The 26,561-nt window shown below is 38.2% G+C and overlaps 1 protein-coding gene across 1 annotated transcript in view; it reads left to right on the forward strand.

The window, feature by feature from the left end:
- Positions 1–26,561, forward strand: part of ush2a (usherin) — a 198,485-nt gene that overhangs the window by 65,557 nt on the left and 106,367 nt on the right. The window contains exons 29-44 of the mRNA XM_023332326.1: positions 1,181–1,311; positions 4,308–4,434; positions 4,916–5,017; positions 7,321–7,509; positions 7,982–8,112; positions 8,217–8,496; positions 8,924–9,148; positions 9,953–10,033; positions 11,438–11,626; positions 14,137–14,268; positions 16,991–17,066; positions 18,294–18,379; positions 19,208–19,367; positions 21,569–21,731; positions 21,817–21,964; positions 26,125–26,282. Coding sequence (XP_023188094.1) covers positions 1,181–1,311; positions 4,308–4,434; positions 4,916–5,017; positions 7,321–7,509; positions 7,982–8,112; positions 8,217–8,496; positions 8,924–9,148; positions 9,953–10,033; positions 11,438–11,626; positions 14,137–14,268; positions 16,991–17,066; positions 18,294–18,379; positions 19,208–19,367; positions 21,569–21,731; positions 21,817–21,964; positions 26,125–26,282 — 2,378 coding nt within the window. The remainder of the gene's footprint in view (positions 1–1,180; positions 1,312–4,307; positions 4,435–4,915; positions 5,018–7,320; positions 7,510–7,981; positions 8,113–8,216; positions 8,497–8,923; positions 9,149–9,952; positions 10,034–11,437; positions 11,627–14,136; positions 14,269–16,990; positions 17,067–18,293; positions 18,380–19,207; positions 19,368–21,568; positions 21,732–21,816; positions 21,965–26,124; positions 26,283–26,561) is intronic.

Genomic DNA, 26,561 nt, shown 5'->3' on the forward strand with positions numbered 1-26,561 from the left:
CATCTGTTTAACCTGAAACTGATTTAATTTAATTCCTTAGATGATCCTGCTTGTTGTTCTTTATGTAAACCCATACAAAACGTGCCTTGTCTGTGCCGTTCTATGGACCAAATAGTGAATTAGGATCCAAACTCTGATCCATTGCAACATGACAAAACAGAAGGCCTGATTTTCTGTCTATCATTAAGACATATTAGCTTCCCACACTGCAAAAGCTTTATAAAGGTCACACCATATTTTATAATTAATAATTGCACAAGCCAAACATTGATGCAAATTTTGATTCCCTACACATGGCTCAGAAATAACATCTTTAAATCTCTAACATCTTTTAGCATACATTTAGATGCATACTTCCATGGTCTTGCATAGCTTTTGGATCCTAAAGGATTCTGCTTTTGGTAAAAATAAAGTTATTTTCCTATTTAATGGTTAAATATGGAAATAGCCTTCTTTCCATATTTATCAGTTCCCCTACTGCAGTTTCATACACATTTGAGTTTGTGCACAATCTTTACTCTATTTTGATCTTATAATGTACACAGGGAAGACTCTTCAGGAGATGAAAGACAGAGATCACAAGTGAGAAATGGTATAAGTGCGAAAGTAGATGTGTCTGCTAAGACTAGTTTCCTCATGTGTATTTTGGTGGTAGGATTATCTCAGACAGCAGTCTTACAGTGAAAATAGTCAGTTTAGAGCTATTCTTTTCAAACATTTCTTTCTTTTTTAACTTTAAATATAGTAGTGCATTGTGCAGAGGTATCGAGTCCAACTTTATTACTAAATTTTTGCACTCTGGAATTTACAATATCATAAAAATAATTCAGTAATCCATAGCATGATAATTATCTGTTTAAAAATGTGTGTATGCTTTAAAACCTTTTACACTTGATTGCTAGTTTCCACTCGAGAGCTTTTAAAATTTTAGGAAATCATACAGAGGGAGTACGTAAAAATATCTACGTGTGGGTTTTTCATCTTATTTTCAAGGTTAAATTTAAAACACCTTTACAGCCACAACTCAAATCGAAGTACCTTCAGCAGATTACAGTAATTATTTTATTGTATTTAACAATTTTCTTATTGTCTAGGTATTTAAGATATCATGTATGAAAATGTGTTTTGTTTTTTTATTGAGTCCTTCTATCTTCTTGTTTCTGATTAAATTTTGCTTTAGGTGTTAAGTTGAGTTTCAAGACTTGGTCCCCACATGGCCTCCTGCTGTCTGCCTTCTCTCCAGGACATCAGGAGGAGTTTTTGGCCATCCAGATCAAAAACGGACGCCCATACTTTTTGTTTGATCCTCAGGTACCATATCTTACTTTTTTTATTATCATTATATCAATAATTAAAAGACACAAGCAGATGAATTTAAATATGTATAGAAATAGTGAGGCACAGCTGGTTGCACTGTTGCCTTGGAACAAGAAGGCCATGGCTTCAAATCGCAGTGTAGGGTCTTTTGCATATTCTCCCTGTGAATGTGCAGGCTTTTTCTGGGTACTCCTCCTGACAGCTTATTGATCTCTCTACATTTCTGTTCGGTGTGTATCTGTTGTACAATTTTACTGAGATATAAATCTAATACTGTATGCAGGCAACAAGCGCCTCAATAACTCTAAATAAAACGTTCACATCAAACAAACTCAATTGCAATAAGTAGTCAACAATCTCACATTTAATGAACAAAGTTTTTATTATTGCCTTCAGGGAAACAACAGAGAAATAATTGTTTGTAAAAAAATCTCTTTGAAACAACAACATCTTCAGAGTAGTAAAGGTTTAATGCCAGAATCTGCTAAAAATATCAACTTTTACAGTATAACAGCTCCACCACTTTGGCTGTTTAACCCATTTTTTATGAAAATTTGTTATTTTGTATGTCTGTTCCTAATTTTCTGACTCCACCTATTTTTTTTACTCTTTTGTCTAATCTGCTCTTCTCTCTACATGTTTTTCTTTCTTTCTCTTCCACCACCACCTCTTATTTTTCTCTCTTACTGGCTCTCATCTAGTAAATGTGATCTGTAGTCCCTCATTGGTTTCTGTCAGGGAGAGGGGAAAACTTTGAAAGTGTGTCAACGTTTGAATTGGACTGCAATTAACTCATTCCCTGCAGTCACCATGCGTGAATACCAATTGCAAACTAATTAAGCTTTTCACCCTGACACTTACACACACAGACAAATGCACACACACCAACACACTCTTGCATACATGCAGATCACCGTTTTCCTAATCCATCTGTATAGCTACTTGTAGAAGGGTTAAGAGTCAGTCACTTTGATGATGAAAGTGATAGTGAGAGACGATTACACATAGATTCACAAGGCCACTTACTGATGGCACAAGCCCACACTTGCACAGACATGCATCCAGATTGATTCCCAAGCAGTGTCACTTTTTAATATAAGTTAGCAAAATGTTTTTATCAGCAGATAAATATATAATGTTGGGGTGTGTATGGTTGTATTGCAAGATGTCTGTGTGTCTTCTCCAGCTGGGTTGATTCCTTTGTTTAGGTTAGTTTGGGGTAATTAACAGTAGGAGTGGTGTCACGGCTTATTAGTGTTCCCCTAGATACATATAGCTGGGCCCATTACTTCCCCCTATTAGCTTGTTGAGCTAGCCTAATGGGATTAGCAGTGCAGGGGGTAATTTAGCATGACACGGGGAAGTGATATGCTCATAAATAAGTGTATCTGTGTCTTGCCACACACATACATATGTAAAAGCACAGGAACGCACAAAAATTACCTTTCCCTTGTCAGAGATAAACCAGTGTGCTAGAGTAGAAATTAGTGTCAAATGATGGAAAAGTCTTGAAACAGACATAAAAAGTATATTGCTTTGAAGTGCCTTTGCACTGTACTGGTGCACTGAGCAACATTATTAGCTGGCTTTTGTGTAAAAAAATAAAATAAAAATGATGTAGCTATCATTAGAAAAAAAATACCTTAGAATTTACAAATGTTGGGAGGTGGTTGAAAATTTTGCATAAAATTCTCCCATGCTGCATGAAGTAATATATTTGAGGAATTGTGTTAAAATCCACAAGTGTCTTCATTTAGCTCAAATGTTGTGAATTAATCAATCAGCGGTTACAAAGCATCATCATCTAGACTTTCCCAGATTGTTTTAAGGTAGGTATAGTAATTTTAGTTCATTCAAACTCTTGAATACTTGTCAGCAGTTGTCAACAGATTTCTACTGAATGTAGAAATCAAAAAGTATTACAAAGTTCAGTCTGATTTAATAACAGTCAGTGCAAAAATATGTTGTATTTTGTATAATGCATGTCCAAATCTGGTTTTGCTGTGTGTACTTGCAAGGGCAAAACAGCATGAAAAACCACAGGAGTGGTATTTTGGTTTAAAATGCTTTGTGTGCCCACGAGTTTATGGACTCATGCTTTATAATTAAGAGATTGATACCAGGGCACCCAATAGGAAACACACACATCAGTCAAGTGCTGTAGTACTCAGAATGACACCATAGCACGACTGGGTTTTCTAAATTGCGGTGTGTTTTCTCCAGCTATTTACTCAAAACACAGATAATGTCCTCCACTGATAGTATACATTGCCTGACAAAATGAAAATGACCGGCAAGGTTTTCTATTGCGGTTCTTTCCAGTAAAACCACCCATCAAACCTTAGTGTATTGAACAAAACCACTTGAGTGGCAGTTATACTCTAAATGTCTTGCTCAAGGGCACTTTAACAGTAGTTTCTGGGAGGTTTGAGTGTATAATTTCACAGCTAGTAGTTCCCAGTCAAGTAATTAAACAAGTGTTTCTGTATATTTGGGAGAGGTGAGCAAAAAGAGGTAAACAGACTCCTTCTGTGTTGTCTCGTTAACTTGAGCTGTATGGCGATAGCAGTAAAGATGTCAGACGCTGATGTACTCTGGCAGTCATACATTTATTGATCTCATCATTAAATCTTCATCACTGTGTTTGTGTTTATTCACATTTATGTGATTTCTTGTTTTAGTATATTGCTCCTTGCTACTAAAAGCTGATCAGAACAATGATGTCATACATAATAGCTAGCAAAAAGCTCTGTAACAGCACTTTGATCATTATGTGTACACGTTTGTGTCCTAATGTGTCTTGGTTGTGTTTGGGATCAATCCTCAAAGACTAAGCAAGTGTTCTGCTTTTGCTTAAAGTTTGTAGATTAACTTTGGTAACTGCTCTAAAACCCATAGACCTTCAGTCAATGTTTACAAAAACATTTTCAGTTCTTGCCCATATTGTTGGTTTATATTGCTTGTTTATGCATTTTTATTTTTGTTTATAGGGTTCAGCAGTGGCTGTAGGTGTACATGGTGACGGGAATCGCCGCTACAATGATGGCCAGTGGCACAATATAGTAGCAACTAGGCAAAGGGCTGTGGGAACAATCACTATAAACCTCCAATATAGCGGTAACTATTTTATATTCACTCTAACTATTCTGTGTGTTTGCTTCTGCTTCTCTGTAAATGTAGGGATGGCATAGCGTGCTTCTCAGTGTTTAAATATGACTTGGGTATAAGCTTAAATGTGGATAGTGTGAATCACTGAGTATTTTTTACTGAAAGTAAATCCCAAATTACTGTCGGGCCCAAAGAAACAAAAAACTATGTTTTTATGTGTGTTTTTTGCTACTTTTCATCTGCTGCTTTTCCTTTCTAATACTGATGTTAAGTTAATTTATTTTAAGTTCTCAAGTACATTTTATTTATGAGTTTTCCAGGAAACTCAAATGCTTTAAAGACAAATGTATACTTAAAACAGTCCCCACATACTGTACATCAGTGCACGTTGGAGTCATTGTTGGCTAAACAAACCTGAATTGTAAGTCCTTATTGTTGTCCTGTTCTGCTCTTTTACTTTGTATGTGTTCCCTACATTCACCGCTCCCAGGAAGTGCATCAGCTTCCAGTGGAAACAGCATCATTGGGGAAAACATGGGACTGTTCATTGGAGGCCTCCCCGAAGATTTTGCTATTCTAAGAAATGATTCAGGTAAAGCTCAAGCCATTATTTATACTATTTATGCCAATTGTCAGTTTTACAGCATAAGTGTAGTTTTTAAATTAATGTTTTATGTTATGATGAGTAAAACCTTTGTTTCTTTTTACAGTGAATATATACAGTTCCTATTTACATCTACCCACTATGTATGATTGCAATTGCCAAATTAAACTTGAGTTTTTCATTATGAATTTAAACCATTTTGTTGCCAAGGTAAAAGGATTATATAGCATACAACTTCAATGATTTTTAATGACATTGATATTGAGATTACAAGATTAAATTTATTGTGGCCTTTCCTCATATATTGTCAATTCATTACACAGAAATCTGTAGGCCTGAAGGTTATAGAATGTCTCGAGGCCTATTAACTTCTCATTGGTGATGAAGATTGAGTATAGTTGGAAGATTATATGAGCCAGTTTAAAATGATTTTTTGACAGCAATCACTGGATTGACCAATACAATACATTTTCAAGCTTGACTGAAATGTACAAGTATTTATAAAACAGACGTGGGGCTGCTTTAATGCCAGTTGTACAGGTAAATTGTGGAATCAATAGATTTAGATCGCTTCCAGATTTTTCACCTTAAATCACCAAACAACTTATTAAAACCGTGGACATAATTGAGTGTTCAAACAGGTCAACATCTATAGGTGTTAGAGTGCACAAAGTATGACTAAAGTATGATTAAACTTCTGGAATGGGCTTCTCAGAGCCCTGACCATAACCTAATATTAAAATTATGTGGACTACACTTATGTCCAGCACAGTGGTTATATATTCAGCTGGTATTATGCTATAAGCTTGACAATTGTTACATAAAAGGCACAGTTGAGATTCAACTTGTGGGATATTTGAGCAGTGATGTATAATCGTGACTCTGTGGGGATTTGAGAAAATGCTAAAGAATTTCAAACTTGTGCACCCAATTCACCCTTCCACAAATTGTTGAAGTTCTATCTTGTTCGATTGATGCACTATGGACCCTCGACTCCTCCCAATTAATCTATAAAAGAAGAAAATTAATATGAAATTCATCCCGATTAGGGCTGTTGTAAACGAATATTTTAGTAATCGAGTAATCTATCGATTATTCTTATGATTAATCGAGTAATCGGATTTTTTAAAATTAATAAAATATTGGTAAATCTGGCATAACACCAGTCTTACTATCGGATATCAATATCAGTCCTATTCTTCATATTTGAGCGTCCCTAACAGTTACTTTTTTGTAGTTCAGAAAATTAACTTGTAACAATAATAGCTCACTTTCTAAATTAACCTGAAGAAAAGTTATACAAAGATTTGAAATTCTATTCAATTTAATAATAAAGAGGCAGGCTCACAAATACACTTATAAAATGTCTATACTCCAGCTTTTAGTTTATGTATTCATCTTCAGTCAGTTTAATAGATGAACTCTCACCTTGGTCCATACCTGAGAAGCTTTGCGTTTGAGAATACGGGAACCGTCGCCTGGAGTGGGGGGGGCTTGGGGTGGTGGTGGTGGGGGGCAGGCGAGCCAACGAACGTGAGATGGGGGTGGAGAGGAGGAAGTAGACCAGGGGACGAAAGTGATAAAGCTGGGGAGCAATACGGGATATTTACAGCACCTTCGTTCGTCACACTCAGAAACTCATCTACCAGCCATGTACCACCACGATGTGCTCCGCCACCCGTTTGTTGAGACCGGGATGAGATGAAATTTATTGTGCGGTTCGTCCGTAAAGTTACACTTACACTGTAAGCATCAACTACTCAGCCGCCCGCCGTGTTCAGTCTTATCTGCTCACCTGTATAAATATTCCCGCAGCGCTCACTCTTTCCGCCGTTCGCGTTGAACCAGCAGCTCCCGGAGGAGAAAGGCTGCCGTGCTCCAGGCATCGCGGCAGCCATTTTAAGGATGCTTATTGGTCCCCCAAAAACGATGAAAACCCGGCATTGTCATCAATCAATAAAATCCCCACGGCCGAACATGAAAATTGGGCGTTATGCCGCTAACACTTAGCTTTTGTCAACAACTCAGAGGCGGAAGTCAGAGCTCCGTGCAACGCAAATAACGTTCCGGTCAGAGCATGGTGCGCTAAATAATAACACATAAATTAACGAAACTTTGAGGCAGGTACATTTTCCTCGAGGAATTTTAACAATCGAGGTAATCGAATCCTTCGAGGAATCGTTTCAGCCCTAATCCCGATGAGAAGCCCATCCAAAACTTCTACCTAAAACTGTACTTTGTAATTGTCTTTTGTGCTTATGGTAAGGCTGACAGTGTTGATCTCTTTCCAGGGGATACCCGACTGGTTCGGAGGGGCTTCTCTGGCTGCCTCAGAGACATAAGTTTAAAGATGAGTGACAGTCCTGCAGAGAAATGGGAAATACTGGATTGGAAAAAAGCCACCAAGAAGGTGGGAGTGTATGAAAGCTGGGAAGGATGTCCTCTACAAACTGTAAAAGGAGTCCATTTTCTGGGTGATGGTAGGATTATGCTTTTAACTTCTTGGTTAATTTATGTTTTTTTCTTTTTTCTAAATTGTAAAATTTAAGCTAAAGCACATGACATACGCTATGAATAGAAACATAGCTAATAAGATATATGAAATAATGAGGAACAAAATACCATGTGGACTGTCAAACTATATTTGTCAACATTCAATTTATCTTTAGTGCCCAAATACACCTCTCCTGTTTCTTATCTCAATACGCTTGCTGCTAATGACAGTTAGTATTTCTTCTTAGGAAATATAAGATAATTGGTCTCTGTCTCAAGATCAAGTTCATTAGTTAATTTTTTTTAATTCCTTGTAAGAGTTATTTTTTTTATTCAGTTTTTTTGAGAGCATGATTAAATTATTCGTACCCTAAAAGATATTCTGTATTTTAAACTTTACATGTTTTCTTGTAATACAAATACATTTTGGTACTAATTACATACTTTGTGCACTTGCAGGTTACTTGGAGTTGGACACAGGTGTTTTCAGTGGAGGACGTAACTTTGACATTTTAATGGATTTCAGAACTGACCAGCTCAGTGCACTTTTGCTGTTTGCATACAGCACACAAACCGAAGATTACATGCTTGTAAGATAATAGACTCAGTTCAAGATACAATTTTAAGAAGAAAGACAAACTGTGATAATTATTTGTAATATCAACCTTCTTGTTTTGTTTGGGGGTTTTTTCAGGTAGAACTGGAAGCCGGTCTCTTGTCCTTCATTCTTGCGTCTGGTGGCCGTGCAACTGAACTCCGCATGTGGGTTGGTCTTAGCTACTGTGATGGAGACTGGAAAAAGTTGTCACTCGCAAAACAGGGCTCTCTCATCTCTGCTGCGGTGGGTGATTGGGCCGAGGAAATGTGGGAAGTGGGAGAGCCGGCAAGATTGAGAGTCAATTCTGCACTGTATTTGGGTGGCGTGCCCATTGAACTCTCACATCCTGGTCTTAATGGTCAAAGTCACAAACATGGTAAGATGCATAAAAAATGTCACGTGTTCAAAGTTGAATATGTTTTGAGCTGTGACTGTTTTATTAATATTCTTGGTAGCTTTCCTTCTATTCTCTGCAATCTCCTAATATTTCTTTACAAAGTTTTCATTTGTTAGGGAGCCCCATGGTTTTGGTTGTCTTTCTGTGAAGTTTCTTCTTGTAAGACACACCGACAGATCATGGAGTTATTGGAAGTGTATTTACCCTAAGTTCAACTTATTTTCAAGTATTCCAATAGCATAATTACTCAGACATAATTGGGAGTGTGTTGTATGATGAGAAATATGTAGAACTAAGTGAAGAACAATACAACTCAAATCAAACCAAGCATAAAATGGGATAATCCCTGTATTTACAGTACTCATGACACATTCTGCTCCTTTTGTTTGTTTGGTTTCTTTCACAGGGCTTGGAGGTTGCATTCGAGGTCTAACTGTTCGCAGTGATGAAAGAACCCCTCCTGTCAGTCGAAGTATTAATCTCTCGGTTGCTTACCGCCGATCTGTTAGAGTCAACTTAGACGGCTGTCCTACCACTGAAAGCCGGTTTAACTGCAGAGGAAATGATTCTGTGCTTGTATACACTGGGAGACGGACACAAGCCACAGATTATAGTTTGTTGCCTTTCACAGGTAACAATGTGCATTTTTCTTTTACATGCATGTTGCGAAATTTAAATATCTGAAGTTCTACTAGTTTATTTTAATAAGTTAAACTTATATTCTATCTCAACTTAATCAACAGAGCGACACAATTTAGAGTTTATTTCTTTTATTTTTGGATTATTTTGGTTTGAAGCTAATAAAAACCAAAAATTACTTTTTTTTTCCTCAAAAATATGAATATTGCATGTGCACTTAATATTTTGGTCAGTTCATCTTTTATATGGATGAATGCATAGTGACACCATGGTCATTAAACTTAGTATTGGTACTTTTGGCAGTTCAGACAAGTGCAAAGTCCTTCTGGAAAACGAATTCAGCATCTCCATAAAGCTTGTCAGCAAAATAGAGCACAGAAATTTGAATTTTCTGTTGGTGCTGCTTTGGGAATAAGCTCTGTCAATGCTCTTATACTGTAAAGGAATATTACTTGGCCATATACATACACTAGGCAAACACATGCTCTAAATGATAGTGGTGGTAGTGCTGAGTTACTGTTAATTAGGCCATGAGTTATGGGTGCTTCAAACATAGTTCTAAATGTAATGCTTATTTACATCTGGAGATTTTTAAGCAATCTGTAAAAATATTTCTGGGTATTTGTGAACTAAGTCATGAAGATTACTGCAAGAAAATATGTTCAAAACCAGTAAGTTTAGGGTTAGTTTTGAAAACATGTGTTCTATGCACTTTTTTAGATGCATTGTATCTGATTGGAATCAATATGCTCTGTCTGTCTCATGTCTGTGTTTATAAAAACAACTATGTTTTAAGAGTACCTGTACAGGTTTGTTGCCGTGGCTCCAGGAGGTTTGGCAGCATCACCATGGCAAAGAGGACGGAGTCATGGCAAAGGTATGACATCTCTGTAGTAGTAGTAATAATGTACAAAGATGATGATTGTATAGTATGCACTTGTAATTATTAACTATGGTCTATTTTGTATACAGTATTTGCATAGAGTACTGCTAATACTTTATGTAAATAGCTTTGTCTTCTGTGTTGAAATTTGCAATTCTTCTTCAACCTTAAAATATTTTTCAGCATTATCTTGTACAGCGCATTAGCCTTATTGAAGGCCATTGATATAACTAGGGTCTGACGGTATAAGAGATTGATAAGGCCTCTATAAAGGGCATCACAGTAAAAGGCTGTTAACCCAGAATGGCCTATATGGTCCCTCGTGTAATATAAAGCTGCTCGTTAGTAGTGAACGATACACTAGTAGGTCTCAGAACGCCATCCTATGACCAGAGAGGGGGGGAGATAAATTGAAGAGAGAGAGAAAGTGCTAAAACCAGGAAGAAATAAAGGACAACGAGGGATTAGGGAGGTAAGAACTAACAAAATGAAGGAGGAGGGAAGGAATCCAACAATTTAGAATAGTATTTAAATTAAACTTACACAACAATAAAGGAGGAGATAAAGAAATGTGCAAGGCGATTGAGTGATACAAAGAGGAAAAATTATGAACATAAACAAGAAGATATTGCAATGAACATGACTAATTAGATAATTTAGAAAGGCACAAGTACAATAATGAAAGAATTAAATGACTAATGGATAAAAAATCAAAATGCCATGAGAAACAAAGCAGATAATTAGGGGTAAAACAGGTGTTGACAAAATATCAAATAATGCCTGAAAACAAAACACAACAGCGACGAAGATCACAAGGGAGTAGAAAAAGGAGACCTGGATGGACCTCCCTCAGTGGCTCATGATGTTCGGAAAAAAGCCAACAGGGAAAGGTGGGAAGTTGAATGCTGTGAAATATAGCCATGAATGAATAGCTGGCTGTATTAAATCAGTGCTGAAAAAGTTACTACTCTCATAAATACTATTTATGCTAATGGTTAGGCATGATTTACTGAGCCTATTAAATACGGAGAGATGGGAAAAGCTTTTTCTTTAATTTCATGTGCCGTCTACCTGTTGTTTCTGTTTTTTGTATTTATATACTTTTCTCTTGAGGTTTGACTTGACTTGTGCTTGTGGTAAACAAGGTTTTTCTCTTTTTTAATCAATTGGATACCTTTAGGTGCATCACAGTAATCGTATCACATTCATGAGAAACATAATTTTTGAGTTACATTTTTTAAATGCAATAACTTAGTGGTGAAATTCTGATTTATGGAGTTTCATCTTTTATATAATGTAATGCGGTTTTAAGCTTCTTTCTAAAATATTATCTATAAACACTAATCGAATTCTGACAGTCTTTTTTCATTTTCATAATTTCTTCTCTAAAATGTCTAGTTCCTACATCTGTGCCACCTCCAGCCACAGTGGAGAGTATCAGCGGGTTCAGTGCCAAGGTGAGGTGGTTACCGCTCACAGGTGACGTCCTAGGACTTATTGACAGATATGAGCTGAAAGCGTATAATAAGGACCATCCAGAAGTGCCACCTATCACAGCCACGTACCTGGCTAATGGAAATTTCACAGGTAAAGTACATATTTTCACCCCTCTAATTTATTTGTTATTGCTGGACATTTAAGTTATATTATAGTACCACCTTTGTGCAATTTTAAGTATTTTTTTTTGTACACAGCTATGCATTTAGACCTGTTTCTGCACATTTCTTTCTAAATGGGCCGTCAACAGAATCTGATCGTTATGGCTGAGGGCATTTCTGTTGCTGTCTCCATTGACCAATCTAATCACAAGGTTCCCACAAAGTTTGTGACTCTGATCACAGTCAGTCTAACCCTTTATGAAAAATGACATCAAAACATGCATAGATTTTGATTTAAGCTTTAACTTTTACTCAGTTCCATTAAACCTGTTGCTGTTGATTTCTGGGAGTTCTCATACACCTGTAGCAACCGTTTTGGCCCATATATGAAAAGACATCCTATTTTAATTTCTCTCTTGTCTTTTCATAATAACACACATACATCCACGATGTTCCAGCTAAACCCGTTAATGTCTCATTGGCCTGCCTCCAAATTTAGGAGACTGTCTCCATTTGGAACAAGACACTCAGGACTATCCCAGTGATCTCATTCCCTGGCATCACTCCTTTTCGTCCCTCTCTCTTGCTGCTGCTCACTTTTCTATCTTTCCCCACTTCGTCTTTTATGATGAAGATGATGTCTGCGTCCACTCCTGCGATTCGTCCCCCCTCTCTTCCACCCTGCTATGTCTCTAGGCAAATATGATGATGAGCTTGCTGCCTCTGTCTTCTCCAGTGTCTCTTTTGCTGGTCCTTATTCCCTCCCTCTCTCTTTTCCAGACATTTAGTCCACTGTGATAAGGCTCCTTCTTAATTTATGATAGCCTCGACACCTGACTGGAGAATTACACCGATGGCTAAAAAACACAGAAAGCAAATGAGGGTGTAATAGCAGCAGAGTGGGGCCCTGGCCCCCTAATTGAATTAAAAGACATGGGTAACACTGAGAGAGAGTGAGAAAAATAGACGAGTACAGGGTGATTGAGCACAAAAGGCAGAAAGGGGAGTGGGGAGGAGTGGAAGAGAAAACAGACAATGTAAAAAAAGTGACTTTGGAAATGCATAAAGGAGTGAAGGAGGCCAAGACTGCTAAATTAAAAAACATCAGAGAGAGACGAGTAAAGCTTAACAATTAGAATAGGCTGGGTCTGTTTGCCAAGCACTGCAAATTTGCTTAGCAACAGTACCACACAGGGAAAAAAAAGTATTTGAAGCACACTTTCAAGCCGTTTGGATATATATTTTGGTGTTATGCTTTATACAGAATAAAATGATCCAGTTAAGTATGTTTAGTATAAAGGGGTGTTAAAGTATATAGTCTCTTTGAAGTTAATATTCTTTACAAAGAAAGAGACACTATTTAACCTCCAGTGGGTTGATTTGATTGATTTGAGGTGTGGCAATTAAAATGTGAACTTTCAACTCCGATTCCACTGGTTCAGCTTTAAAAGGTCTTGACTATGTAGGATGTAATGCTATGCTGCTGAAAAGTATTCCATCCATCTGTCCAGTCATTGCACAAGAGGCAGAGTACATCTGATCACGTCGAGGATGTTGGGACTGAGGGACAGGAGTGTTGTACGGAGTGACTGTTATTGTTTTCCCAAGTTGTTTTTACCATGTAACAATGGCTTCTAATTGTAGCCAGCTTATAAACCCACTCATACTTCCTCCCTCCAGATGTGTTTAGACTTAGACTTAGACTGACTTTATTGTCATTTTGCATGCACAGGGTGTATACAGAACGAAATTTCGTTGCATACGGCTCAGGACAGTGTTTTGAGCTTCCAATGTTGTGAGGTTACTCCAGAATAAAATAAAATACAGTATAAAATATGAATCTAAATATAAAATATAAAGTGCAGGAATGACAGTAAAATAGAAGTTATTTAGCTCTGTACATGTGCAAGGTATAAAGTGGAGACCAGTTTTTGAGTGTAGTCCAGTTAAGAGTTCAGCAGTCTGATGGCAAGTGGGGAAAAAGCTGTTTCGGAACCTGCACCTGTTTGGTGGACCTGCACCGGATGCTGCGGAACCTCTTTCCAGAGGGCAGCAGGGAGAACAGTCCATGGTGGGGGTGTGAGGGGTCACTGATGATGTTTCGGCCTCGGGACACGCAGCGCTGGGATGAAATGTCCTGAATGGAGGGAAGGGGGGCCCCGATGATCCTCTCTGCTGTCCGCACCACTCTCCTCACGTTCTTCCAGTCGGAGGCGCTGCAGCCTCCACACCACACAGAAAGGCAGCTGGTCAGAATGTTCTCTATGGTACTTCTGTAGAACATCTTGAGGATGGGCGGGGGCAGGTGTGCTCTGCTCATCCTCTGCAGGAAATACTATTTATTGATTTGATCAAATTGCTGACTTTCCCTGAATTCATACCAGATGATTTCTTCTACATAAAATGAATCGGATTGGTGCTTGTCCAAAGTTAGATTTGTTTATAGATACCGTTTCTTGTCTACGCTCTTTACTTCACTACTTTTCCACTCTTCTTCAGGTGTGATAACTGGTCTCACTCCATCAACCCAGTACATTGTCACTGTAAGTGCGTGCAGTCCTGCTGGATGCACTGAGAGTCCTGTTGGTAATGTTGGTGATGTAAGATCAAGCTTCAAAACCCCAGAAGAAGGTAAGAAATGCACAAGTACAATTTTTCTCTTCATCTGTGAGCATCTTTTTTCAGTTTATCTTTATTTCTGATGTATGACTTAGTTTTCATTTTCACAAACAGTGAGAAAGACTGCTTTGTTGTTTTCTGAATTAACTAAAAAAATAACTTTAGAAAAAAGGTAGACAAATTAAAACAAGGATGGGATGGCTCAATGAAAGATGGAAAATTTGAAAAGAATGAGGCACTTGGTGTGCAAAACAGCTTGACAAAAGATGACGGTATAGATTTTAAAAGATTATAAAGAAATATAAACTTGACTGGGAAAGGCAAAGATTTTTCTTCATTTTTTTCAGTTGCTGCATTAATCTGTGTAGGAGTAACCAGCCTTGTTGGGGAGATAATGTGACGGCAGGGGTCAGTACAGAGACAGCAAAAATCAATGTGACGCTAAAGGGAAGAAACAGATTACTGTATTGATTTCTACAGAGCAAAATGTTAAAGCACTGAAACATGTCAGAGAGTCTCCAGGAAAGAAAACGTATTTAAAATTCTTTTCATTAATGCTTACTGTGCGGCACAATTTCACTCCCCCATGAGAACATTTCTTTACCTCCTGTTGATATATCAGAGACACCTGCATCACATAAAATATGAAGCTTTTCATATATTGTTCTTTGGTTGTACGGGTTCACATCACAGACACCGATGATACTGATCAAGCTTTCAAAAATACACTGCTCAAAAAAATAAAGGGAACACTCAAATAACACATCCTAGATCTGAATGAAAGAAATATTCTCATTGAATACTTTGTTCTGTACAAAGTTGAATGTGCTGACAACAAAATCACACAAAAACCATCAATGGAAATCAAATTTATTAACCAATGGAGGCCTGGATTTGGAGCCACACACAAAATTAAAGTGAAATAACACTACACGCTGATCCAACTTTAATGTAATGTCCTTAAAACAAGTCAAAATGAGGCTCAGTATTGTGTGTGGCCTCCACGTGCCTCTATGACCTCCCTACAACGCCTCCTGATGAGGTGGCGGATGGTCTCCTGAGGGATCTCCTCCCAGACCTGGACTAAAACATCCGCCAACTCCTGGACAGTCTGTGGTGCAACGTGACGTTGGTGGATGGAGCGAGACATGATGTCCCAGATGTGCTCAATCGGATTCAGGTCTGGGGAACGGGCTGGCCAGTCCATAGCTTCAATGCCTTCATCTTGCAGGAACTGCTGACACATTCCAGCCACATGAGGTCTAGCATTGTCCTGCATTAGGAGGAATCCAGGGCCAACCGCACCAGCATATGGTCTCACAAGGGGTCTGAGGATCTCATCTCGGTACCTAATGGCAGTCAGGCTACCTCTGGTGAGCACATGGAGGGCTGTGCGGCCCTCCAAAGAAATGCCACCCCACACCATTACTGACCCACTGCCAAACCGGTCATGCTGAAGGATGTTGCAGGCAGCAGACCGCTCTCCACGGCGTCTCCAAACTCTGTCACGTCTGTCACATGTGCTCAGTGTGAACCTGCTTTCATCTGTGAAGAGCACAAGGTGCCAGTGGCGAATTTGCCAATCCTGGTGTTCTCTGGCAAATGCCAAGCGTCCTGCACGGTGTTGAGCTGTGAGCACAACCCCCATCTGTGGACGTCGGGCCCTCATACCATCCTCATGGAGTCGGTTTCTAACCGTTTGTGCAGACACATGCACATTTGTGGCCTGCTGGAGGTCATTTTGCAGGGCTCTGGCAGTGCTCCTCCTGTTCCTTCTTGCACAAAGGCGGAGGTAGCGGTCCTGCTGCTGGGTTGTTGCCCTCCTACGGCCTCCTCCATGTCTCCTGGTGTACTGGCCTGTCTCCTGGTAGCGCCTCCAGCCTCTGGACACTACGCTGACAGACACAGCAAACCTTCTTGCCACAGCTCGCATTGATGTGCCATCCTGGATGAGCTGCACTACCTGAGCCACTTGTGTGGGTTGTGGAGTCCGTCTCATGCTACCACGAGTGTGAAAGCACCACCAACATTCAAAACTGACCAAAACATCAGCCAGACAGCATAGGTACTGAGAAGTGGTCTGTGGTCCCAACTGCAGAACCACTCCTTTATTGAGTGTGTCTTGCTAATTGCCAATAATCTCCACCTGTTGTCTATTCCATTTGCACAACAGCAGGTGAAATTGATTGTCTATCAGTGTTGCTTCCTAAGTGGACAGTTTGATTTCACAGAAGTTTGATTTACTTAGAGTTATATTGTGTTGTTTAAGTGTTCCCTTTATTTTTTTGAGCAGTGTATTTAGTGGCATTTATTTATCGTTTATGTATTTTTAGACAGATTACTGACTTCGTTCAGTGACATATTCTGGTCTTAACTCAGGTAACTTTATCGTTAATACAACAACAAAATAACTTTCAAGAGCAAAACCTCCAATAAGAGACGGCGAGGAAATATTGTTTTAGGATTTCTGAACTACCTGAGCTTGGTCCTTTCAATGAGGTGGAGCAGCAACTTTTTTTTCAGTTTTTTGCTTTCTTTCTTTACAGTTTTTGACCATTAATTTTTCCAGAACTTTGTGAATAGAAGATTGGGCATAAATAAATACCTATGAATGAGTATAACTTGTATTCCTACAAAAACTTGTGACCACCTTCTTTTTTTTTAATTGAATGAACCAAATATCTGCATATGTATATATATATGTAGATACATTTTCATTTAAGTGCAATTTCAGTTCCAGATGTGGTCTCACCTCCATTTGTGGTCGCATCTCCTTCCGCTTTGTATTTAACCTGGGAACCTCCAGCAAGGTAAAAAAAATACATTCTCATCTGCCTCATTTTTCCTCTAATGTCACAAATCATATACTTAGGTAATCTATTTTAATTATATCTAATTTGTATCTAATATCCTGGTCTATATCTTTGTGTAGTTCTTTTTCTCCCCCTTTCCGGCTGACTGAAATGTATTTTTGGCTAACTGAATGCGTCATTAACATAATTCTTTTTAACAAAGAGCATTAGATTAAAATTGTTATTACACACTAACATAAGGAGGTCACACCTTAAAGAAATGGCATTGACACAAATATTGTGTTTTCAAACTTTTTGACTTTCGCTTTGAGTTTGATGTTATTCAGACTGTTTAGATGAAATATTAGCAAGTTGTTTTACTTTATTGTAAAGGAAAAAAAAGAAAAACTCAGTTAATAGTACTTTTGCCTTGCACAAAATTTGTGAAAGAGTACAGATGAAATCACTCATATCGATCTTTCTAGCAAACTGACTGCCATACAAAGGGACAAAAGTGCTTGAAATCATTGTCTTATATTGGCAGTGATTTCCTCCTATAGCTAATGAGGAGTCTTTTTTTTTTACCGACTATCATAAAGATGGAAGGAAATGCTGCTAAGATTATTGCACAAAAGAGCAGTTTTTTTTAAAGAACTTAAACTGAGAAGTTCAATTTCATTAACATTTTTCAGGTTGCCTGTGAGTGTCTATGAAGCTCTAGTACAGTTTACTCCCAATGAATGTGCCACCAGAGTTGAGTTTGTTCAACATACATAGCAGATGCTTGTTTGCACATCTGCACACACAATTAGGCAAAGACTTTTGAACAAGAAGGGCAGCAAACCGCCTAGTTTTCCTTTCTACCCTGGAACATACATGTGCAACAGCAAATTTTTTAAAAAGACTGGGAAATGATGCAATGTGACACAGGTAATTGATCCGAATTTTCTAGCTTACAATTCTGTGCAAAAGTAGTATTTTAAACATCCTCATAAAGGACCTATTGAAACAGAAAACCACTCAAAGATCTGATCTAAAGAGCTATTTAGAAAAAACAAGGAGAAAGAACAGTCACCAGAGTACATATGTGTTTCTGCCTATGAAATGTTTTAATTCTTCTCCTGTATACCTTAGAAATTGTTTAAAACTTAACAAAATATCACTAAAGTTTTGTCCTGTAACTGTATAAATTGTGCAGTATTCTAAAATATTGTCTTCATTTATTTTATTTTTTCCTATTGATAGGCCAAATGGAGACATTACAGAATACCTCCTCTATCACAACAGTGAAATGGTCTACAGAGGGAAAAACAGTCAGTACAACATCACTGGTAAAAAAAAAAAGTGTTTGTGTGTGCTGTAGCTGGGACTGTAGAGGGATGGGGCCTCAGTGAAAAAAAGAGGGTGAGGGGTGCAGAAAAGCAAAATGGGGGATTAGCATTTGAAAGAGGAACGAGTCTCAGTCCTTACCAAGGGAATAGCACTTTCAAAGAGAAAGCTAAACATACACATGAAAATGAAGTGGCAGAGAAACAAAGAAAACTAAACATTAGCACTCAGCCATGCACACAATTTGCCCTTACAGCTTTTATTGGAAATACCTGAAGAGGCTATGAAACAAATGTAACACCAATGAGAAGGCGTCCTCCAAAAAGAGGAAGATGAATGCACACAGACACATATGTACAGGAAACATGCAAAGCATCATACATTGATGTGTACAAACTCTATTGCAGAAAGATATGCTTAAGTTTTTTATTTCATTATTTTATCTGCACGTTTATACAATTAGTAAACCATCTTGCTGTTTAAAAGTGTAAGTGTACATATTTGAAAGCCAAAGAAAGAGTGAGAGCACATCTCATCCATGCTGAGTTATTAATGTAGAGTGTCTGATTTTCACTGTGATTGGGAGGATTATGGATATTGTAATTACATGGTATGTGCAAGAATAGATTGTGTTTCAGGGTAGGATTTCAACAGTGGGCCAGATGGTGGGTGATTTTCAAACAGAAAAGAAGAAAAGTAGTTTGAACAGAGTTGGGTGGATTGAGAAAAAAAGAGCAAAACTAACTGCTCGAGTTTATCTTATCTGCGCTGTCAGGCAGTGTGTGTCTCTCTTTTTTGTAACTTTTAGTGAATGTGTATTTTTGTTTTAGGTCTTGGTGTGTACTCAACTAACTTCTTGATACTGAGTGCTTGCACTAAAGTGGGCTGTACCAACAGTTCACAAGTTACAGCGCTGACCTCTGAGCTTCCTCCTGGTCCCCTGCATGCTCCAAGCCTTACTCTGCTGGACTCCCGGAGTATATTGGTGGAGTAAGCACACCAAAAACACACCCACACCCACAACATGTTGTACATGTGTAATTACAAATTCTCTCTCAGAGCTCAGAGCAGACAACAGTGACAGGCGCGTAAAGCACAATGAATAATGGGTTACGCATAACATTTTCATTTTGAGCTTTTTAACATTAGCATTTTCATGTGGCATGTAGACATTTACAAGCCAAAAGAATCTACTTAAACAATGATATTGACTGATTTATGTTCTTGGAAGTGATAAGTGTTTAGCCTTTTTAGTTATGTTTTATAAAAGCTGTCTAGAGATAAAATAAAAGAGAGAAATGGACAACAGAGCGCCAATGGCCTGCAGTTGTGTTTACCAGACAGAATTGTTTTAAGCAGTTCCAATCTGACCTCTGATTGGACCAAAATTATTGTAATAAATCTCTGGTATTTTTCCACCATGCTTACCTGCCATTGTTCCTGATGTCTGAGTGTAAGAATGTAATAATTAATCTCTCTGGAAGCTTGGGTATGACAGTATTCAATCCAAACAGATAGCATCTTGGCACAGAAATGCTCACCTTTTGTTGGATTTAAGGTTGGGCAGTATGATCAAGGACTCATTGTGTTCAATTGCCATGTGGTATCAACAGAGGCGAACCATTCCTCTCACTGTCGGGACTTCTCTACCATAACAACCACATAATACTGCACAGCGTTTCAATTTAATGCACAAGTGAATGTGAAGTACATTGGAACAACCTGGTTCAATAAGAGAGACTGAGCCTCCGTTGTAAACTGACTGCAACAAAAACTGTCCCTCGCTGCATCCCTCCATAGCTGCAAATAGCACTTAGCATTCGTCGACTGCTCATTGGCAGAAGTTGGAGCAACATCCAGAGTTTTAAACATGGAGCTCACCGCTTGCTCCTCTCAAAAGGGGTTCAAATGTATTGCCATTAATTTTTTTAAAAAATATTAATTTAACAGAAAACAGTGACTACACTGAGTAAATCTGATTGAGAAATCAATTGGTAAAAAAAGATCAATTAAACTTGGAATCTACCATCCATGAGTGTGTTCCTGCTGGCTGAACATCTACATCTTAAACCCTTACAATGTTTTGAACAACATAGCATCAGGTGTGGGAAGGCTGTGTTTTGCCTTGTTCACACATTGGTAATAGGAAGAGGTTGAGAGATCATACTTGATCAATACCACTCTACAGCCGTTATGAGAAAAACGAAAATAGGGGAGAAATAAGAAAACAGTCATAGCGATGTAGGGAAGAAAGACGAGTGTTGAATAAGTAGAAAAGGAAAATAAGTGGATTTGCATGATGAGCGAAAAGAATGACAAAGAAACAATGCATAAATTTGTTTTCTTACCTTTTCTTAAAAATTTCTGCCAACATGACAATTGTTTACAGCAAGCCTATTAAAATACATTGTCTCAGAGGTGAGTAGTAACTAGTTACATGTACTTGAGTTGTTTGTAGGTACTTTTAGGAGTAGTTTGACTGCACCATACTTTTTATTTTTAATTGAGAGGCATTATTATGAAGCATCAGTAAAATTTTAACCTACTCTACCCACTGACTGAAGAACATATTTCAACCTGCTGAGCCTGGGGTCTTGTTTGTGCAGTTTACTTTGTTTTGGCCCATGCCCACTCATGGTCTGCAGTGTTTTGAACCAATGTGAACCATGTGTTGTAGTTCTCTCCATGTCAGGGAACTCTTTCATTTATGAATACATACATCAGTGTCATCAGTTATTCTTTAGATTTGCCGTGGGCTCCCCTCTTTGTTGCTGCCTATTAAGCAATATTGCGATAATTTCATTCTTTTTTTTTTGTAGAATAAATATGTTCTACAAAAAGTTCTGCCATACTGTTCTGGCACAGTAAGGCAAGCGGACTCACCACATTGTTCTGTTAAGCTGTTGGCAGAAGAGATGTGCAAAAAAAAACGTGGACGTGTACGCACAAAAAAGGAAATAAATAGAAAATGATATGAAATAATATTATTAGAGGAATAATAATATGAAGTAACTAAAGCCATGAAGCTCAATAAAATTGACTGAACCATCTAACATGTTTAATGTAGCAGCTCTGAAAATTCGAATACAAAAGCTCTATCCCAAAGAATAAATCTTATAAAATGGCTCACTGAAATCTTGCACTTGCGTCATTTAATTTTAGTATTTGCTTTTGCTTTGCTCTCTTTCCAGGTGGTCACGTCCCTCGCAAATAAATGGTGTTTTGAAGTTTTACTCAGTCTTATTGTCATCTGACGGGTCAGAGCCCATTCTGGCCTACAACAGCTCAGAACCTGCTGAAGAACACACACTTCGCAGCCTAACTCCAGGAACATTTTATTCTGTTATGGTGGCTGTGAGTCCTCCTAATAGTAATTATTTTCAAACCTTTTTGTATCTCTATTTTTGTGTGTTCACATGTGTGTTTTTGTGCTTGACAGGCCTGCACAGGTGGTGGGTGCACCAGAAGCCCCCCGAGCCACATTCAGACAGAGGAGAGTACCCCAGAGAATGTTCCTGCTCCGCTCGTCATCCCTCTGTCCCCACATTCACTCAACATCAGCTGGACTCCTCCTGAGACTCCAAATGGTGAGAAGACATGCGTCATGCACTCATTTTCTGGATAACTATACATCCAATATGCAAAGTTGTTGACAGAGGAATGAAGGCAGTTTTTCCAGTTTTTAGCTAAACACAGTTGTCACAAAAGTTATCAGTCAATATAACAATATCAATATATTTAGACACATTGAAACAGTTTGAAACTTTTCCGACAAAACAAGTAGTGAAGATGTGCAAAAGGAGAACAGCTATCTGTCTGTATGAGGAATCGCCTGAGATAAAGACAAAACAGGTAAGGAGAAAAAAAGGAGCCTTGGGAGGGGCTTCCCCTTCTTTTTGAGGAACTGAAGCGGGCAGAAACACAGAAAGGTTAGGAAAACAAACAGTTTGAAATTAGGATTAAATGGGAGCAAGAGCGAGAGGATGGAGCTTCAACTAGATACTTTAAGTGGATGAAAAGTGCTCCCTTTTGACTGAAGAGAGAACTGCAGGCTGGAAGCCCAAATACTTGCACTGTCTGGCATCCTATTTTGACTTTTTACCATTCATTTTGCATTCTGTAAATGCAAGATGAATTGAAATGGCTACAACATTTTTTATTCAATTTTAGATAGGCTCAAAGCATTGTTTTTTATTTACTATATTTTTTGTTCAATTAGAACTTGTATGTTGCTTTCTCAATTCCTAGTTGTCAAAAGAGTCTAAATGAACACAATTTCTTTGAAAAAGAGCAGTAGGTCAGAAATGAATAATTGTTTATAGAGTAGAAGGAACAGTGGAATAAACTATAAATCTTAGCGAAGTGAAATAAGGCTCTTTGTGCCTGAGTCATGAGATTAAACATAGCTTCTTCACAGCAGTCATTAAAAGTTGACGTCAAGTGATATACCAACTAATAACAATATAATACATTTAAAAGGGCTTTAATAATAAATAGTATCTCTCAGTAAATCAGATTAATGGCTAAAAACCATCTAAGCGTTTCACTGTCTTTTCCATCCCATTTAACAGACTCTATACATAAAGTTTGTGAAGATGCTACAAATTATCAAACGCTAATGTCATGCTTATGCAATTCAGTAACGTGTGTGTGATGTGATAGATGTGTGTGTGTTTTATGCCTAATCCCACATTAAGGTATTTGCACCATAAACCCTGTGATATGTATGCACATTAACCTGGATAAATTGCTTAAAGCTTTCCTCGTCTGATGACTTTATAACAAGCAAGATGATTACTGTATTATCCTGTACTTAAAAAGCTTTATGTTTTCCTAATAAGAAAGAAGAAATACTCAGTTCCATTTTCCAATGACTTTTTTTTATTTAATAAATGGCATGATGATGGGTTACAGAGTGATATCCTGTGTTATTTTCTCGCTGCCCCCCACCCACCCCCTCACACACACTTTCTCCGCAATTCCGCAGGGATTTGTGGGGGATAATCCTCTCGGGGATTAGGTCGGGGCAACACGCAGACAAAGAGGGGAAATAAGCCTGTTATGCATTCGCTGCTTCATTTCCCAACCTGTCTTTATTACAGCCTATACTGATATGGGCTTATTCACGCACACAAGCACATACAGTGCTCCGCACACATTCACTCTCACATGCATGTGATTGGCCATATTAAGAGCTTCCCAGATAACTTGCATCCGTAGGGTTTTTGTGTCTTCATTTTCGTGATAGGTGTGTATATCTGTATTGAGCAATAATAAAACCCACACATGATTAAAGTAGAATGGACCCTTAGTTCTTAGCACTGATCTTTTGAGCCTACTGTATGCATTTTTATTAAGGAAAGGCACATTTGGCTTCATACTGTTTCATTCTTTTATTAGGTGGATGTAATGTCACGTAATTGTGTGTTTGAGATATGGGTTCTTATTAAATGTGTGGATCTTTTTCAACTGAGTATATTGATGTGTGTGTCTGTGAATGTGTTTGTGTCTTCACACCTATTTACACACTCATTTGTGCGGGTGCGTGTGTGTGTGTGTGTGTGTGTGTGTGTTCAATTTTTTACCACTGTCCTTCCCTGGGTCTTCATCCTGTGTAGCGCCTTTGGTTACAATTGTCATTTCAGTACTGTTTTCATCTGTAGGACACACTGACTGGCAGGCCTGGAGCCTGTAAGTCAGTTTTCATTTGCATACTCAGTGAACCAGAATGCATTTTGCATCATTGCAAAGCCAAGTTTTCACTTTTTATTCTTTACAGTCTGGACAATGCCATACAGTAAAAGTGACCAATGAAACTAGGAAACTGCCTGTGGATGTCTTTTAGGAATATAATTCCAACTAAATGGATTATAACTAGCATGTTAAAATTAAAACAATTTATAGATGTTTTAGACGTATGATGGCAACATAGATGTTTAAGGAGAAGGAGAAAATGGAGTCAATTGAATAAGATGATTTAGTAAAATGTGTAAAATGAACATCTTTTTGATTCATAATTCAGCTCCAGTTTATTTAATCAAGGACAGCCCATTAAACAATGTTACATGTTAAAAACAAAGCACCCATTGTCTTGTATGTAGTTTTTTTAGTCACAGGTTAATTAATCACTAAAACATGTTCAAATGTGATTATCCTGATTATAATGTCAACTTTTCTGCGTTAATGTTTATGCTGTCTTTTTTTTTATGTGAAGTGGCAGACGAGGAAGGTGGTCCCAATCTTAGGAAAAGTTTTCCAACCATGGAAAGGTCACTGTTATTAGCCTGCCCCAGAGCACCTACTTTATTTTGCTGGAAATAAGATGGAAACCTTTAAAACTTGGGTTCAGGAGAAGCAGTGTGGCTTTTATGCTGGCTGTGGAACAAGGGAGCAGACTTATACCATTGCAGAACTGTTGGAAAGATGACAGGAATTTCTTTGCCTGGTGTGTATTGGGACAAGGTTTACATATTTGTCCCCTGGGGATTTTGTTGCTGGTGTTTTGGGTGAGAATGCTTTAAATGAGGATCTGGCTCTTGTGCCCAAAGCAAGAGCTATCGCTGCATCCTCACCATAAAATTAAGATTGTTCCCAGTGAACTTTGCCTTTTCTTGCCTCTGTCATTAGCTCTGTTTGTAGTCTTTATATAGCACATTTAAATGGGAATAAGTACTCAGAATAAGCAACCAATTGGAATTAAAATGAGTCATGTAAACACCCCAATTGGAAGATTATGATTGGGTTCAGCTCAATCAGATTGAAATTGTAATCCAAATGAGAGGAGTGGTTTATACCAATTGATTATCCAAACTGCATGCATGTAAGCACTTGTTCTCGTGATATGTTCCTGACTGTGGGAAACTGATTTGACTGCATGTGTGCTCAATGTCTACCAGACGTATGTCTGCCTTCAGTGGCCAGACACTCTGTTAGGGAAACAAAACTGGTGTAAAACTGGTCTGTTATGGTCAAAACTTTGAAGGATTTCTCTCATCCTGTGAGTAAGAAAGACCAACAGCATGTGTTGCTTAGCCTGTATCTTAATTAGGGAGTTCAGTAATGTCTCAACCATTAATAGACCCGGTTGTGGGTCCATTCTGGGTGCTCAGAAGACAGAGATTCAGTCTTTGTTCTCAGTAATTTGGAGCAATGCTGAAGAAAGAGCCTAGTCAAAAAGTAATACTCTTTTTGAAGGTTTGAATGTAGAAATGTAGGGTTCTACATTCAAACCTCCATCCACACTCATAAGACACATCTTGACAGAAGAAAGATCCTGGTCAGTAGAAGCTGTCATTGGCTTTTTCCATAGGGTTGCTCATAGATAAAGTGACAAGTGCTTTCATCTAAATGGAGCTTGGAGTAGAACCACTGCTCCTCCAAACTTAGTTATTGAAGATATTTCAGCCATTTGGCAAGGATTTCTCCTGATCAACTCCCTTTGAGAGTTCCACCTCCAAATCTCACTTGGACGTGCCTTTGTTCCCCCATAATGAAATGTAAGGAATCTTGGTTTCCCACTGGGATCTGTTACTCCATTACTCCATTAAACCATTCTTGACTTGATTCCTGGATGAATGGACAGAAGGATGGAAGGAGCCAACAGCTCAGGAGAACTGCATACCAAAATAAACTTCTAAACTAGACTTTATTCAAACATGACCAAGGTGCATTTAGTGGCATTAAATGTTTGCTGTTGCTTTTTCCCTTTTTGTCTTGCATTTTGTAACAAGATATGCTCTTTTAACAGGTGTTATAACAAGCTATGGTCTTTGGATGGATGGAGTCCTTGTTTTCAACTCCAGTTCCTCTCAGAGGTTCTTCATAGTGGAAGGACTTTCTCCATGGAGCCGACATGTAGTCAGACTGCAGGCTTGCACAGCACAGGGCTGTGGCAAAGGACCACTGGTCAGTGAATCATTTATTTATAAACCTATTCAGGGCCGAACATTAGAAAACATTTTTTCTGCAAGTAATTGCAATAAGGGATTGGGTTTGACTTAGTCTCTTTTTGAATTCCTTTAAGTGTTTGTTTTTATTCACCAGACTTATAGAGCTCATAAAAGTCCAGTTCTACAATATTTAGTACAGCTTTTCCACCAACAGCTTCTATTTAGAACAGGGAACGTGCCATAAAATCCTCTTTTTGCTGAATAATCTTCCATCAGATGGTGAATTGAAACTGCT

This window comes from Xiphophorus maculatus, chromosome 4, assembly GCF_002775205.1.
Source record: "Xiphophorus maculatus strain JP 163 A chromosome 4, X_maculatus-5.0-male, whole genome shotgun sequence".
Taxonomy (NCBI): Eukaryota; Metazoa; Chordata; class Actinopteri; order Cyprinodontiformes; family Poeciliidae; genus Xiphophorus; species Xiphophorus maculatus.